The 15,420-nt window shown below is 45.7% G+C and overlaps 1 protein-coding gene across 3 annotated transcripts in view; it reads right to left on the bottom strand.

Annotated features, from left to right (window-relative positions):
- Positions 1–292: 292 nt before the first annotated feature.
- IL17RD (interleukin 17 receptor D) overlaps positions 293–15,420 on the bottom strand; it is a 66,382-nt gene continuing 51,254 nt past the window's right edge. For 2 of the 3 annotated variants that reach the window (XM_034996558.1, XM_034996561.1), the window contains exons 6-13: positions 14,316–14,360; positions 14,071–14,222; positions 12,546–12,611; positions 10,794–10,848; positions 9,856–9,966; positions 8,900–9,084; positions 4,934–5,870; positions 293–4,209 (exon numbers count right to left, since the gene is read on the bottom strand). In XM_034996558.1, the coding sequence (XP_034852449.1) occupies positions 4,097–4,209; positions 4,934–5,870; positions 8,900–9,084; positions 9,856–9,966; positions 10,794–10,848; positions 12,546–12,611; positions 14,071–14,222; positions 14,316–14,360 (1,664 nt within the window). In that variant the 3' untranslated portion in view covers positions 293–4,096. The remainder of the gene's footprint in view (positions 4,210–4,933; positions 5,871–8,899; positions 9,085–9,855; positions 9,967–10,793; positions 10,849–12,545; positions 12,612–14,070; positions 14,223–14,315; positions 14,361–15,420) is intronic. The other variant, XM_034996560.1, reaches the window with a different exon arrangement.

Raw genomic sequence — 15,420 nt, 5'->3', positions numbered from 1 at the left:
CCACTCATGTGTTCTGTTGAGCCTGAATTGAAAAAAAAAAAAAAATTTAATTGCCAATACTTTAAAAAATTGTAATTTTTCATATAAAAATTCAGATTCTCGGAGTGCCTGGGTGGCTCAGTTGGGTTAAGCGTCCGACTCTTGATATCAGCTCAGGTCTTGATCTTGGAATCATGAGTTCAAGTCTCGCACTGGGCTCCACGTTGGGCATGGAGCCTACTTAAAAAAAAAATCCATATTCTCAGCTTCTCTTGAAAAATGGAAAAATCAGTAAACACTACATGTCCACAACTGACTGGAAGAGCTGCCTTCCTACAGGTGGGACAGGAAGCACTTCAGTTTGCCACAGTCACCACCAGGCCCTATGGTCTCTCTGACACTGAGAAGGCAGGTGGTTGCCATTTATCACACCTTATTTATCATTACTCCTGGCCTGTTGCACTGGTACCCCCTACAGACATCTGCTCTAAGAACAGCAGTCTTCACAAACAACAGAAAACAGAAAAGGCTAATAACCTTCACATTGGTATTGTCCACCTCTCTCCAATAAGGACACAAAGAATAATTCTCCCCTAAAAGAGCCAAATTAGTGCTGAGGCTATTGGGGATCATGGGGTTTTCTTTAAGAGGAGGGTGTATCATTTCTTAGCTTTTTTCTTCCTTTGTTTCTTTTAAAAGTTGCTCAATTCTGAAAAAAGGGCAAGCTCTGAAAATCATGTAACTCCACATTTTTGGAAGGACAGTCTTCCTGTTTATCTGTGCTTAAGTCAGGGAACCTGAGATGAGGGGTTGGTTTAAAAAAAAGAAAGAAAGAAAGAAAAAGACATTAGCAGCAATGAAGTAGCAAGACTGAACTCTGATATACAAACATAAATGAACTTAAATTACTACACAGTGATTCCAATGATGTCATAGCTGCTAAAGACATTTTTTGAACTTGTGCTCTGGGACTGTCTTCAGTTATTACTAATGTGTCAGCCAAAGCCTGTCTCATGACTTTAAGGCCCCATCTCATTTTTGGCTCAAAATGCTATTACCTAGCTGGTCACCCAACCCTGGGCCTGGACCTCAATAACTTCCGATTCTTTCTGGAGACCAATGTGCCTCAAGGCCCAGGATTTGGGCCTCTGGAGGACATTCTGCCCCCATTGTGTGGCTGGGCTGGGTCTGTCCAGGTGGTTCTTGTTGCCTGGAGCCAACCTCTGGTAGAAAAGCACACCTTTACTTACCTGGGCTTCCAGCTCCCTGATCCCTCCCCCTCTGCAAAGCTATGTCCGATGCTAAGTCCTTTCTGTAGGGTACTGGTGAGTTAAGATGAATGACTAGCTCCCTACCTTCAACTCCCTTTCAAGACTTGCTTACCTGGTTCCTTGCACCCACCTCCGGTCTCCTGCTCAGAGGACACCGGCTATCTTAGTCACACAATCCTCTTGTTCTCAGGATCACGGCTTTTCATGGAGACCATCCCTATATTCTAATTCTTGTAGCCCCAATTTCTAAAAGCCTGTGATTTGGCAGAACTTTTATCTGAATTCTGTCTTATCATTTCCCTTATCTGGGACAATGTCAGTCAAAGAATGCAGCTCTGCTTAAAACAGATGTTTTGCCTTAATCTGCAAGGCAACTGTTCTCATTCCCAGCACGAGATGGAGAGGGTTTAAAAAGAAGAAGAGAAACTAATAAGGCAAAACCACCAAGTTGGGACATCTCAACTTAGTCTGCCTTAGGCATTCATACTATGGTTTTGCTACTTGGAATGTTAGAATCTGATTGTGTTGAACATAAGAAACATTAGTACTTAAAAACAGGTATCCAAACCCTAAATCCAAACTAAAACTTTACCTGATTTTTGGTCTACCATATTTTTTCCCTTGCATTTTCATAAGAAGTAAGTTCATTTAGCAAGCTCTCTGCTCACGCTCGTGGAGCTCAGCCAATGCTCCCCCCACCCCCCAGTCCTCCATGCTATGCCGGGGCTCTCTTTCTCACAGATGCCTCATTTTATGTGCAAAGCTGAATATCCTAAAAGTAGCTCCTAGTGGTTCCTTTGGAGCATGCACCGTTTCTTGGCCTCAATCTCTCCGATAATGTTCCAAATGAATTTTCATGTCAGTAAGTTTGGACTGACCAATCTCCATTGCAGAACTTATCCTGACGGCAGAATGGCAGGACAGTCACGTGGGGGCAGAAGCTCTGCACGTGTCCCAGATTCCACAGTGACATGGAACATCTCTTCTCCAACAAGATGCCTGGTTTCATGGGGGAGACAGTTCTGCAGCTCACTTGTCTCCCCTTCAGAGCAGCTGCAGGAAACTCGATGCCGGAGAACAGACAAGCACGTTCTTCTCCCAAGAAGCCGTCAGCTGCCTTTCCAGAACATGGAGTGTGGCATTTGCATCAAAAATACACACACATCTCTTCTTTCCAGCAAGTCTGCAAATCTTCCCTTCCCCACCTGCCAAGCATGTGCTTAGATGGAAAAGTCATGCCCCGTTCCACCTCCCACCCCTCCTTGAGATGTTCCTCAGTATCTCCCTTGATATTGGTCCTATCTGCTAAAGGAATAAAACCCGGGGTCCCCTGTGTGAGTGCTGAGTAAAAGCAGGGTGCCCAAATCCAATAGCACCCATGAAAAAGGTAGAGAAGGATGCTCACAACCCCTCAAGGACATGGGGAGAAGGGTTTCCACAGGGAAGACCAAGGCATCATTACCCACACACCTAACAGACCAACAGGATTTGAACAACTGTTTTCCCTTTTGGAAACAGAAATTCTGTAGAAAAATCATTCACAGAAACAAAACATTTACTTTTCCTTCTTAAAGCAAATTCTTTCTCCCTAAGCTCTTAATAGCTATTTTTGGTAGGAGAGAGCACAAGAGACAAATCTTTCACTGGGTGAGTACAACAGAAACACACAGTGAAACATGATTCACAGGCTGGGTTGTTGGGGGGTAGGGTGGGGGCGGGGAGTACTTTAAGATTCAAGAATTCAATGACTTCAGGTCTCCTGTCTTCTTCAGATGCTATTAGAAGAGCACACTCATCTTTGTGACAGTTCCCTCCTTCTCACCTTCTTAAAATGAGACTTATCATTAGTCGAAAGCAGTTCAGCAAAGTAAGCGGCTGCCACCTGCAAACACGGCCATATTTCAGTCGGTCCTGGTCCCTACTATCCTGGACACAGCTTTAGATCAGAAGCCCACTAAAGCATGAACTCCAGCTTCCAGTAAGACAGCCCAGTTGGGTATTCGTCTTTTAAAAATAAACTTCCAGGCAGCAACATCTGAGATACTGCACAGTAAATGGAACCCAGGGAAACTTGGCAGGCAGATCTGGCCCCCACATGATGCCTACTCAGACCGAGAGGCGGTCCCGTGCTCTGAGTTTTGGTGCTTTCTGCACAATGACCAACCTATGTCAGAAAAAACTGTCAAGATGGTCAGCCTGACCCCGCAGCCCCCACCTCAGGCAGCCACGGCACCCCCTAATATGTAAAGACTCATTTTATGAAAGGTGGTCATATACTCAGTTCCCTTCTTGACCTTTAACTCGGAGCTTTTCTGACATCCATAGCACTGTAAATTCTACACCAAAACCAGACAAGAACATCATCCGTAGCAACATGGATTCCAGATAGACTGGCACTTGGTTTCTGTAGCTAGAATGGTACTAAAAGTGCTTCTCCCACAAAGCATTTCACATCAAAGTAGCCAACAGCAAACAGGCAAAGTTTGCAGAGATAAATAAAATCTGAGTGATCAGTGCAGGTATGTTCCTGTTTCTCTGTGCATGTTTCCTCCCTACCTCCCAGAACTGGCTCTGATCCAAGGTCTGACCTAACGGGACAAGCTGCTGTCCGGCCTTACGGATATGCCTTTCAGAGATATCCATATGATTTTAGAAAATTGGAGACTTTGCCAAGATAGCAGGTAGAGGGATGGGGCAAGGAGAGCAAGTACTGGCCCAAATTTCACTCCAAATATCCTTGTCGGAGACCTCAGCTCCAAGTGGACTGCGCAACCAGAGAGAAGAGCTGGGGGACCAGACAGAGGCAGCAGCTAAAGTGGCAATGCTTAGATTCTTCTTCCATTTTGTTACAAAGGGGCGACCACGTGGAGTTCACCAGGGTAGCTGCAGCAACCAGGTTCTGCTTTGCACGCCCCAGAGGCGAGGAGCTTGGAAGGGAAGGCAGGAGGATCCTCCTCACCTAAGGAAAGAAGACAGGGCAAAGCCACACGTCACTGTACTTCACCTGGCCGAGGGCTCAGGCCAGAATGTGGCTGAATCTGGGTTTGGACCATGGGCTTTATGAGTGAGGCAAGCCCCCCAACCAACTCAAGACAGGGCAGTCTCACCCTGCTGACAGGTTCCCTTAGTTGAAGGTCAAGGCTTTGCATGCATGACTCCAGCTAGCCACAGGCACTGTAAGGAACAGCTCCAGATGGCATCCTGCTGGTGCTCCCTGGGGAGGCCGGGCTCTCCTCCAGGGCCCTCTCACCTGGCCTTGTGCGGAGTGAACTGTGATGGAGAGAACACTGTGCCCATCAACCCCAGGATCGTTAAAAGATGTGGCATTGGTACGGGGTGGCAAACACTACAAATCCCAACAAAGATACAGGTCCACAGACGCTCATCCAATACCTTTGGGGCAAGCTCTGTCTTGGTAGCCAGAGGCCTGTGGAGTTCAGGGGCCGGGCAGCTCACCCTAACTTAGCCTCAGTATTCCTACAGCTCACACACGTGAACATCCCCATTGCCTAGAATAAATCGATACTATCAATGGAGTCGTGGTACTTCCCATAAGCTTCATTGCCAATGAGTCCGCACCCAAATTAGAAAAACACTTGCATGGATTTGGGAATTAGGGACAAAGGCTGTGGCCTGTATCTGGAACCCAACCCAAAGGCACTCTCAGCAACCACGCGCCTTACCCAGGCCAGAGGAGGACGACACGCTCTCTGTCAGCGAAGATGTTTCTGTCTGATCTGCCGAGAGTCCTTCCATTAGGGGCAGGGACAGCTCCGAGGAGGGCACGGACGAGTCGTAGATGCCCGAGTCTCGAGGCATGTCTGAGGGGCTGGCGGCTTTCCCGGGGTGCAGCAGTGGCCGCAGGACTGAGCCGCCCCCCGGCCCGGGCCCCGCCTCCACGTCTTGGTCCAGGCCCAAGTGTGGGCCCTCCAAGGGCGAGTCGGCCAGCACCCCGGGGACCGCGGCCTCAGCCTTGAGGCAGAAATCGCCGTCGGGCCCTGGTTTGCACATGACATCATTTAACACCAAGCCCGAGTCAAACTTCTCCAACACTGGCTCCCGGGAGTGGAGGGGGGGAGGACGGAGGGGGACGAACTGCTTCTCAAACCAGTCGGGCTCCTCATCGATAAACTGGTGCATGTTGCATATGGCAACATAAAGGGACCGGCCGGACTTGCTGCGAAAGTAGTTCCTTCTGCTCACCTGTCCGGGGTACTGCCCCGGCTCCGGGAGGCCGTGGTCTCGGGAGTGCAGGTGGGAACAGAGCTGGGGAAGGTTGTCCATGAGCTTGTACTTGGTGCTCAGGTCCAGGATGCCGGGAACATCACCCTCACAGGAATAATCGAAGTAAACGGCGATGAACTTGCTGAGCTGGGCTGAGGAGCTCTGCTTGGCCTGGCGGAGCTTTTCAGCGATGGCCGACATGGCCACCAGGAAGAGCTCCCCCTTCCCCGAGCCCCGGCCACTGCCCTTGTGCTTGTAGCTCTTCTTGTCCACAAAGTACTTCATGCCTTTGGAACACACCACGATGATGAATTGGGACTCGTGGATCTTCTGGATGACCCATTCTCTCTGCCCTTCTCTGCAGAGGCTGAAGTCCTCCCACAGGTCCAGAGCCACCTGGAAAGAGAACACAGACCTCACTCACCTATACAGCCTGGGGAGTCGGGTAACAAAAACAAGAGGGTTACAAGAAGGTCCCATCATTTGTCCTTTAAGTATTATCAGCATTGCTGCGTGCAGGTTCTGGGATGCTGGGATCTGGGACCAGCTAACATTTTGTGGGTGATAGTCACATGCCAGGCCCTCTGCATTGTGCCCTTGTTTCAGCCTAATGTGGGGGCCATTCCTGCTCTCACCGTATGAGGGAAAAGACGGATGCACAGAGCTTCTAGCAACCTGCCAAAGTCCCATATCCCAAGTGAGGCCCTCAAGGGACTTAGAGTGTGCTAGTGAGCCCCTTGAATGGGCACCCTGGGGTTGGTCTATGGCGATGAGTGCAGCAGATCCTGAAGACAAAGCTGGAAGGTGACGATGGATGGGTCTGGGTGAGGGACCCCAAAACAGGCAGAAAATGGGGCTGAGGTCTGGATGTCAGAGTTGCCCATGATGCTGGCTGACTCACATCCAGACAGCGTGATGGACAAAGAAGACCTCCTTGGCCACTCTCACAGCCCCAGGGTCAACTATGCTGTTTACCAGTCTGTCAATGGCCAGAGAGGAGGGTGGTGGACTGCAGTACCACAGCCACTCTGGTTAGCTCACCGGTGAGTGACTGGCACCTCCCACCGTGACTTCATAGCAGTCTTTGGGGGTCATATCCATATTAGACCTTTAACCCCAAGGAGGTTCCGGGAGCTGGGGGGAGGGGCACCAACAAAGGAAAGAAAACCAGGCACGCATGTGCCCCTCAGAGGGCTTCACCTTCTCAGATCATTTTCATCTGATTCTGCTGAAAACGTCTCTTCGCAGTTTTATCAGCCTCTTTCCTTCTGTAGTTCAGAAATGAATTCTCAGTGGCTATGCCTGAATGGGAGCCACAGTCTCTTACGGGAAAGGGGATTCTGAAATAACTCTCTCTTCCTCTTTGGCTCTAAAGAAGAAGGTCCCCAAGATCCACCCACTTGCTGAAAAGAATCCTGAATTGTCTTATACTCCCTTAATTATCACTAGTATTATACATTCTAAAGGCTAACGGAGAGTATAACCCAAGCATTTCTAAAATGTTCCCATCTTTGACCCAGCAATTCCATTTCCAGGCTTCTAGCTCTGGAAAATCATCAGAAATGAGGCAAAATTGAACTACTGAGATGTTAAGCAATATGAAATAACTCAGAATGAATTGATATTATGGATCATGTGGTTATTTAAAATTGCATGGTGCAGCCACTCTGGAAAACAGTAAGGAGGTTCCTCAAAAAGTTAAAAACAGAACTACCCTACAATCCAGCAATTGAACTACTAGGGATTTACGCAAAGAATACAAAAATACTAATTTAAAGGCTGATGTTTATAGCAGCATTATCAACAATAGCCAAATTATGGGAAGAGCCCACGTGTCCATCAACTGATGAATGGATAAAGATGTAGTGTGTATGTAGATACAATGGAATATTACTCAGCTATAAAAAAGAATGAAATTTTGCTACTTGCAATGACATGGATGGAGCTAGAGAGTATTATGCTAAGCAAAATAAGTCAGTCAGAGAAAGACAAACACCGTATGATTTCACTCCCATTTGGAATTTAAGAAACAAAAATGATCCTAAGGGGAAAAAAGGGAGAGGCAAAACAAGAAACAGATTCTTAACTCTAGAGAACAAACTGATGGCTACCAGAGGGAAGGTGGATGCAGGGAAGGGGTGAAATAGGGGATGGGGATGGGGATTAAGGAGTGCACTCGTGATGAGCATTGGGTGTTGTATGGAAGTGCTAAATCACTATATTGTACACCTGAAACTAATATTACACTGTATGTTAACTGACAGGTTTTAAATATAAACTTTAAAAAATAATAAAATTGCAGTTTACATAGAACTTTCAATAGTATAAAAAGTTATTAAATGAAAGGACAGAAAAAACATCCTAATCCACCCCAAATGCAAAACTGAATGCATGAGTTCATCTATGTAGAAAAAAACTGGGAAGGAAATACACCAAATATTAACTGTGGTTCCTCTTTCTCCAGGGTGAGATTACAGGCCATTTTTGGAGTCATCTTTTTCAGTTTCGAAAATTCCTAAAGTACTACACTCATAATTGGAAGACATTTTCCCCCTGAGGCTAGTTAGTTACAAAGCAGAGCACATGGGTCGTCTGAAGACTGTGGCACCAGCGAGAGGTTGCAGTTGGTTTTTCAGTACCCATTTGGATCTGCCCATCACCCCAGCTTCAGGTGTCAGCCTTGTAATTAGGTGTTATGGACACTAGGGGGAAGCCTTGCCCCGTGGAAAGACTAAGAAACCTACCGGCAGCAGCATCAAAGCACAAGTAACTTTCATAACACGGTTATTGTACAGTTCTTGCATTGGTAAGAAACACAGTGCGCCTTCCATGAGAGCTTCAAACTTCCCTCTAAAATTAGCACTATGACATTTTAGAAAAGCTACATATTCATAGCTTAACTCAGGAGAACAGACAAGAAACCGGAGCTGACCATTTGAGTCCTTGACACATTATTGTTCTCCCTTCTTAGCAAAACTCCTCCAAAGCATTGTGGAAACCCACTGCTTGATCTTCCATCCTCTCTTTGACCTGGCAAGGCTCACCAAGATGTCTTGAGTGACCAACTTCCCCCGCTCCTGTTGCATGTTCCCAGGATACATGCCATTCCCCTCCATGCAACTGCACAGTCTTCTTGATGTTTATCAAACTTCCTGCCAGGTAGGTGCCACGAAAGGCTTTTGAACAGGAGTCTGAGTGTCAGGGTTAGGACTAAGGGTTAGGAAACATTTAGCGCTGGTGATGGGCAGGACAGACTGAAGGAGGAGTGTGAGGCTGACCCCAATTTGGAAGGGAGCTAGGCACTGGGGGAGGTCTAGAGGGAGGGAGGTCTAGAGGGAGGGAGGTCTAGAGGGAGGGAGAGAGCGCTGAGAGCATGGGGGCACATGTCCTGCCCAGGGAGAGAGAAGAGACTTCAGATTCCTCACCTCACAGCCACAGAAGTCCTGGAGGAAGTAGGCAAAACACCGGACAACGTTCATGTGATTCTGGCCATCTTTGCTGGAATAGCAGAGGAAGACCTTCGGCCTCGGCCGGAGCCTCTCCCTGGGGAGCGCCGTGGTGTACGAGGAGGACTCAGAACTCTCTTCATCTAAATGTGAATATATATTTTCTAAATTGGAAAAGAAGATAGGGTTGATGCCTACGAGCAATGCTTTGTCCTGTGCCTTAAGACTCGGGACCTAATGCCATCTTCAAGAAACAACAGTTGATACTCCCAGTCCCCAGCCCCTGGGGTCCCCACTGGAAACAGGACAGCTGATTTCTCCAGTGAAGCAACAAATACCTCGGGTAAGCCGAGAAAACTGCCACTCTGGTCAGCAGAGAGCACCCAGAAGCAGGTCTTGCAACCAAGTGTACCTACCAGACCAATTAAGCACTAACAGAGCTGACCTTTAAAAAAAAAAAAGACAAAAACCAAAAGAAAACCCTTTTATTGAGGTATAACTTACAAAGGTAAAACGCATAAATCTTAAGAACAATCTCAGTAAGCTTTTATCTAAGTATATACCTGTGTAACCATCACTCAGATCAAGATAGAAAAACATTTCCAAGGTCCCCAAAAAGTTCCCTCCCAACACCTGCCTTTTATAAGTCATCAAGCCCTGCCTCTACCCTTACTCATACTTTTAGACTTCATTTATGTTCTTGAATTTACTACCCTGAGTTTGGGAACAGAATTATGGCTTCATGTTCACGGCTCCTGAGGCTAAAAGTCAAGTATCTTAATGGTAGGAATTACAGGACCTATGTGGCCTCCCCGATGCCCATTTGGTTGGGGGCCGGGGTGGGGCAGTGGTACCAAGGGCCCAAGGACTCCCAGGCTCCCTCTGTTGGCCGATGTCTTGCCAACCTGGGGGGAAAACACAACACAAAGAGATACCTTGTTGTTTCTTGCGGCACATCACGGTGAAGAGGGTCGCAAATGCCGAGATGACAACCAGTGGCACAGTGATGGCGACAGCCCTGATGGGCCCCGCCCACGGGGAATGCGCTGGGAAATGTCAAAGACAAGGCTTGAAACAAGCAGCTCAAGTTCAAGGAGAATTCTTTTTCTGCCCCCCCCTTTTTTTTGTTTTTAAAGATTTTTTATTTTTAAGTAATCTCTACACCCAATGTGGGGCTTGAACTCACAACTCCAAGGTCAAGAGTCCCACACTCTACCAACTGAGCCAGCCAGGTGCCCCTCTTTTCCTCTTTTTAAACATAAGCTGTGTAACAGGTTCTGGGAGCCCTGACCACATTTCTCTAGTTAGTACTGGTCTGGTGATTATAAAAGGACTCTTTTTAAAGGGTTGTAGAATACTATTCAACAATTAGAGTTGCTGGGACAGTAAATACTTGTGAGTGAGAATTTTGCCCTAGGAAAACTTGCCTCCCACCACTTTTCTTCCAAGGACAAGTGACTATTTGGTCCCAGCTACACACAGACACACACCAACCACAGTGGCCTCTGTCTTCTAGGCATCGACGTTAGGATGGAAGGAAAGTCGGCTTTGATGAAATATTATTTTTTTAGAAGAGTGAGGCGGGGGGCGGGGCGCAGAGGGAGAGAGAGAATCTTAAGCAGACTCCTTGTGCTCAACATGGAACCTGACACAGGGCTCAATCTCACAACCCTGGGATCATGACCGGAGCCAAAGTCAAGAGTCAGACGCTCAACCGACTAAGCCACCCAGGTGCCCCTGATGGAACATCTTTTAAAAGAGAGGAACTCAAATGCTGTGTTTTGATTTTGTAAACCATGAAGTACAGAAAGTATCAAGTAGCGTGGTCTGCCGTAGTCCAGAGCCAACATTTCACACAGAAAAAAAAACATACCTGGCTTTAAGACATAATGCATCACTTTTCTTGTTGTATTAGTGTCATCCACCAGCTGCAAAACAGAGGATGCTGTATCATTATTTTTTTTAAGTGATAACATCTCAATTCATTTTTCCACCTGTGGACAGTGGGGGGAAGGAGGAAGGAGAGCTGCTGCCTATGATCATTTATGAGCTGAGACCTGACATTAAATCAGATAAATCTCTGCTTTACCACTCAAACCCCTCAACCTCATCACCTTCCATGAATCAAACGTTGTTCATTCACTGATGAATTCAGCTGGTGAGTTCCACATTCTAACACTCTTCCGTTATAATGGCATCCTACCACTAATTTTACTGGGCCACCATTAATGCTTTCAGAGGGTGTGTCCATTCAAAACCACATACTGCTATCAAGTCGTACAACCAGTGTTTCTCCCAAAATGTTAAGACATGTTGACTGTCTCTGAATAGCAGGGCTTTGGACAAAATTTTTCATTTCCTTTTCGATTTTTCTTTTATCCCTATTTTTGTAGTATGTTTGATACTGGAAAAGGAATCTAAACTAAAAGAAGAAAAATATTATCATTTGCTTGCTTTTTTCAGTGGTATTTAGAACTTCATGTGTACTGATAAAGAAAATGTCAGCAGAAACCTAGAGAAGTACAGGCAGATATAATGGGCAGAACTTTTCCTTTCTGTTTTACTAAAAGTTTTTAGGGACACCTGGGTGGCTCAGTGGTTAAGTGTCTGCCTTCGGCTCAGGTCATGATCCCAGGGTCCTGGGATCGAGTCCCACATTGGGCTCCTTGCTCAGTGGGGAGCCTGCATCTCCCTCTGAATGCCTCTCTCTCTCTCTCTCTGACAAATAAATGTCTTTTAAAAAATAAAAATAAAAATTTATAAATCTAAATTTTTTTAAAACATATTTTTGTAGTATGACGGTGTAGGAGCCCAGGGCAGGTTGCCCCAGTAGGTACCACAATGGCCTACTGATAAATATTTTGTAATGAAGCTACTGGAGAAAGAAGTAGTGCAAGAATACTCAGACCCTCCCTCTGTCCCCCTGAAAGCAGGAAATAGATCTCCCATATGACAAATACCCTCACTGTTCTGAGAAGTAAAAATGACATCCTTATTGTCTGAGATAGGGACTTTAAAGTCGAGAAAACTGTAGAACAATAACCTTGTTACTTTTTCTAATTTATTACCTCAGCCTAAATTCCACTTAGAATTCCTTACTAATTAAAGCTCCCAAACATCTATTTTTCTTTATCCTGTCAATTCTTCACAAATTTATTATCTCTTTGTCCAAAAAGCATAAGAACTGTGCCTGCCTTTGTCATTTCTTTGGGTTTCAATTTCATTATTGGGCCTCTGTGCACATTCAGTAAGACTCTGGTTTTTTTCACCCCTTAATCTGTCTCACGTCAATTTAATTCCTAAACCAGTTGGAAGAACGCAGGGAGGAAAGAAGGAATTTCTTCCTCCCCTACAAAGGAATACTGTATAGAAATTCTAAATCGTGGTTATGTGGACTACACGGTTTCATAAAAATATTTATATGAAATACTTGAAATACTGAATGAGAAAAATCAAAGACTAATTACATATAAACTTTTTAAAAAGCATGTTAAGGACCACGTAAAAATATAACTGTGCACACCCTCAATGGCTTGAAATTTTAGTGTTGTAAACAGTTGAAATTCTTCATGAACTAGATTCATTCTGTAGAATTAATAATAGGGCTTTCCTGAGTTATACATACCTCAATTATATAATCCCCAGGAGAAACATTCTGAAGGAGGCAGCTGGTTGTCTCTGTATTTTGCTCCTGCAAAGAAACAACACAACACTTTTAAAACTCACTTCTTGGATAAGGGTCATCTGGACCTCTCTTTTCCCCCAAAGCTGAAGGAGACTTGCCACCAGTCTTGACCATGTTCAGAATATATCAATTAGATCAGAAAGCAACCATATTTATCTGCTACACATGATCTGAACTTCACTCTGATAAAAAGGCCCAGGAGAGCCCAGGACCTCCGTCATAGTCTATACTTAGTTAGTGGCACCCTCAGCAGGACTATTTCATTTGCAGACAAAGAAACTATTTAGAATACCCTTTATTTATTGAAAGGGTGAGGAAAGAAATTACCTGCCCATGTTTGTGCATATTTTATGTGCCGTAATTTTGACTTGAGGTCAATGACAGAGGTGAGAGCCTACAGGAAAGCAAAATTCAACAACACAGAAGCATGTCTAGGAAGATGCTAGCTTCTACTCTCATGACCAAAAACCTCTCTTGGTGCTTGCTGAGGCCATCTAGCTAGCAGCCCTGTGCACTTCCACAATTCCCCCTCTTGTTGACCGCCCTCAGTTTAAGAACTTGGTTGCTGAGTTTCTACTTAACTTTGGTCTCTGTACAATCAGTAAGCCACTGAAATCCTAGTGGCTTAGCTCCTAGATGTGGTTTTTCCACTGACTAGCTGTGTGACCTTGAGCAAGCCAGGTGACCTCATGGAGCCTCAGGTCGCCCATCTGTAAAGTGGGGTGACAGCAGCCTCTGTTGCATAGAGTTGTAAGGATTCAGTGAGAATAAAACTTGGTGACTGGCACACCGTGAGCACCCAATGAATGTTTAAAATAGAGCGGAATGAACTAGAAATACTTAATTCTTTTGGTTCCTTGGTAATACCTTTCCCAGGCTTCATCACCCTTGGGATAGCTGGGGTGTAGATAACTGGAGAGTGAGAGTTGTCTCTGAGACACAACATTTTGGAATATCTACCAACTGCTGAGATAAAGCCTCATGTTCATGTTGAACCTCCAAATTCCGGGCCCAGGGGTCACTTTAAAACATCTAGTAGGGGTGCCTGGGTGGCTCAGTCAGTTAAGCGTCTGCCTTCGGCTTGGGTCATGATCTCGGGGTCCTGGGATGGAGCCCTCATCGGGCTCTCTGCTCAGTGGGTAGTCTGCTTCTCCCTCTCTCTCTCTGCTCTCTCAAAAAAAAATAAAATCTTTATTTTTTTTAAAAAAAGATTTTATTTATTTGAGAGGAAGAATGACACAGAGAGAGAGCATGAGAGGGGGGAGGGTCAGAGGGAGAAGCAGACTCCCCACTGAGCGGGGAGCCTGATGCAGGACTCGATCCAGGGACTCCAGGATCATGACCTGAGCTGAAGGCAGTTGCTTACCAACCGAGCCACCCAGGCACCCCAAAAAAATAAAATCTTTAAAAAAACAAAACAAAACAAAAACATGTAGTATTCCTTAATGTACACATAGCAGCTCACCTGTTTACAGGTCTTTCTCTTGAAAGGCCCTTCGTGCTTGAGCTTATAGTGAAGATAGAAGAAACGGAAGCCAAAGGTGTGTGGCGCGTGATCAAAGGACACCTGCATGTCCAAACCGTGCTGAGTGATGTTCAGGTTCCGAGGCTTCCAGACTGGGAGGAGGAAGGACCCGGAATGAGCACCCAGAGGCCACCCTGACCCCACCATGCGGGCCAGACCTGATGGACGGGAACAGCTATACTTACAGGGCTTACAGGCCAGGTTGTCCGGCTGTAGCAACAGGTCACAGGCTATGAAGAAAGACACATATTTTTTACTTTTAGTACAGTTTGGCATTGTCCTCATCCAATAGTTCAATAAAATACAAATACACGGTGCTGGGTAGTGTTGGGAAAAGTATAAAATACATCAACTCAGCAATTCGGTATAGTGTAGTTACATCTTATGAAAATTTAAATTGTACAACATAAAAATATGAATGCAGTTCATTTTACGCCAGATAAATGGAAACAGTGTTAAGTCACCCAGACGCTTGAAGCTTGTCAAGCATGACAGAGGAGTTTCAAGGCCAGCAGCCAAGGGCAGCAGGACTGTGTTCAGGCTGCTACCACAGGGAGGCTCTGGTTTAGCCGTGAACAGAAATAAAGCCAGCCCCTTATCCACTGTACAGGGCTTGAGGCCCAAGAGAACTCTGGAGTGATGCTGGTAACTGTCTTGGGATTGTTGTAACCTTTGCTAGCAAATGCTCTGATGGAGTCTAAAAATGGCACGGAGACAGACATCTACTAAGTAATAGCACCAAAGCCAACAGGGCTTTGAAGCAGGGCTTACACGTGATGCTAACACAATGAGGCCAAACAGCCAGTCCAGGATGCCATGCTGCTCACCCAGGGAGAGCCCTCTGGCAAATGTCCATCCAATGTCCAATCCAATCCAAAGAAAAGCAAAGGCAGCGTCAAAATCACAGGGCACCGAAGTGGTGATAACGGCATCTCCCACCTCTGCCTCACCCCCAAATAGACACATTGATTCTGACGGGAAAAATTAATCTTAAATGACACTAGTCCTAACGAAGGCAAGCTTTTCATAAACATATCTGAATCCTCTAATTGGTTATGTGTCAGGCATTGAGATGTTGTAAAATGCACCTAGTCTTCTCCCTATGGAATCCTATTTTAATTAAGAAAATGAGACCAACTGTTATAAAATAACTTTGCTGCACAGAAAATAAAGTTTAAAAAAAAAGTAAGAAAAGAGAAGAGAAGAGAAGAGAAGAGAAGGGAAGGGAAGGGAAAGGAAGGGAAGGAAAAGGAAAAGGAAAAGGAAAAGGAAAAGGAAAAGGAAAAGGAA

Source organism: Mirounga leonina, unplaced genomic scaffold, assembly GCF_011800145.1.
Source record: "Mirounga leonina isolate KUSES-001 unplaced genomic scaffold, KU_Mleo_1.0 Mir_94, whole genome shotgun sequence".
In the NCBI taxonomy this organism is placed as follows: Eukaryota; Metazoa; Chordata; class Mammalia; order Carnivora; family Phocidae; genus Mirounga; species Mirounga leonina.
The sequence above is the reverse complement of the archived record's forward strand: the minus strand, read 5'-3'. Positions and strand labels throughout refer to the sequence as shown.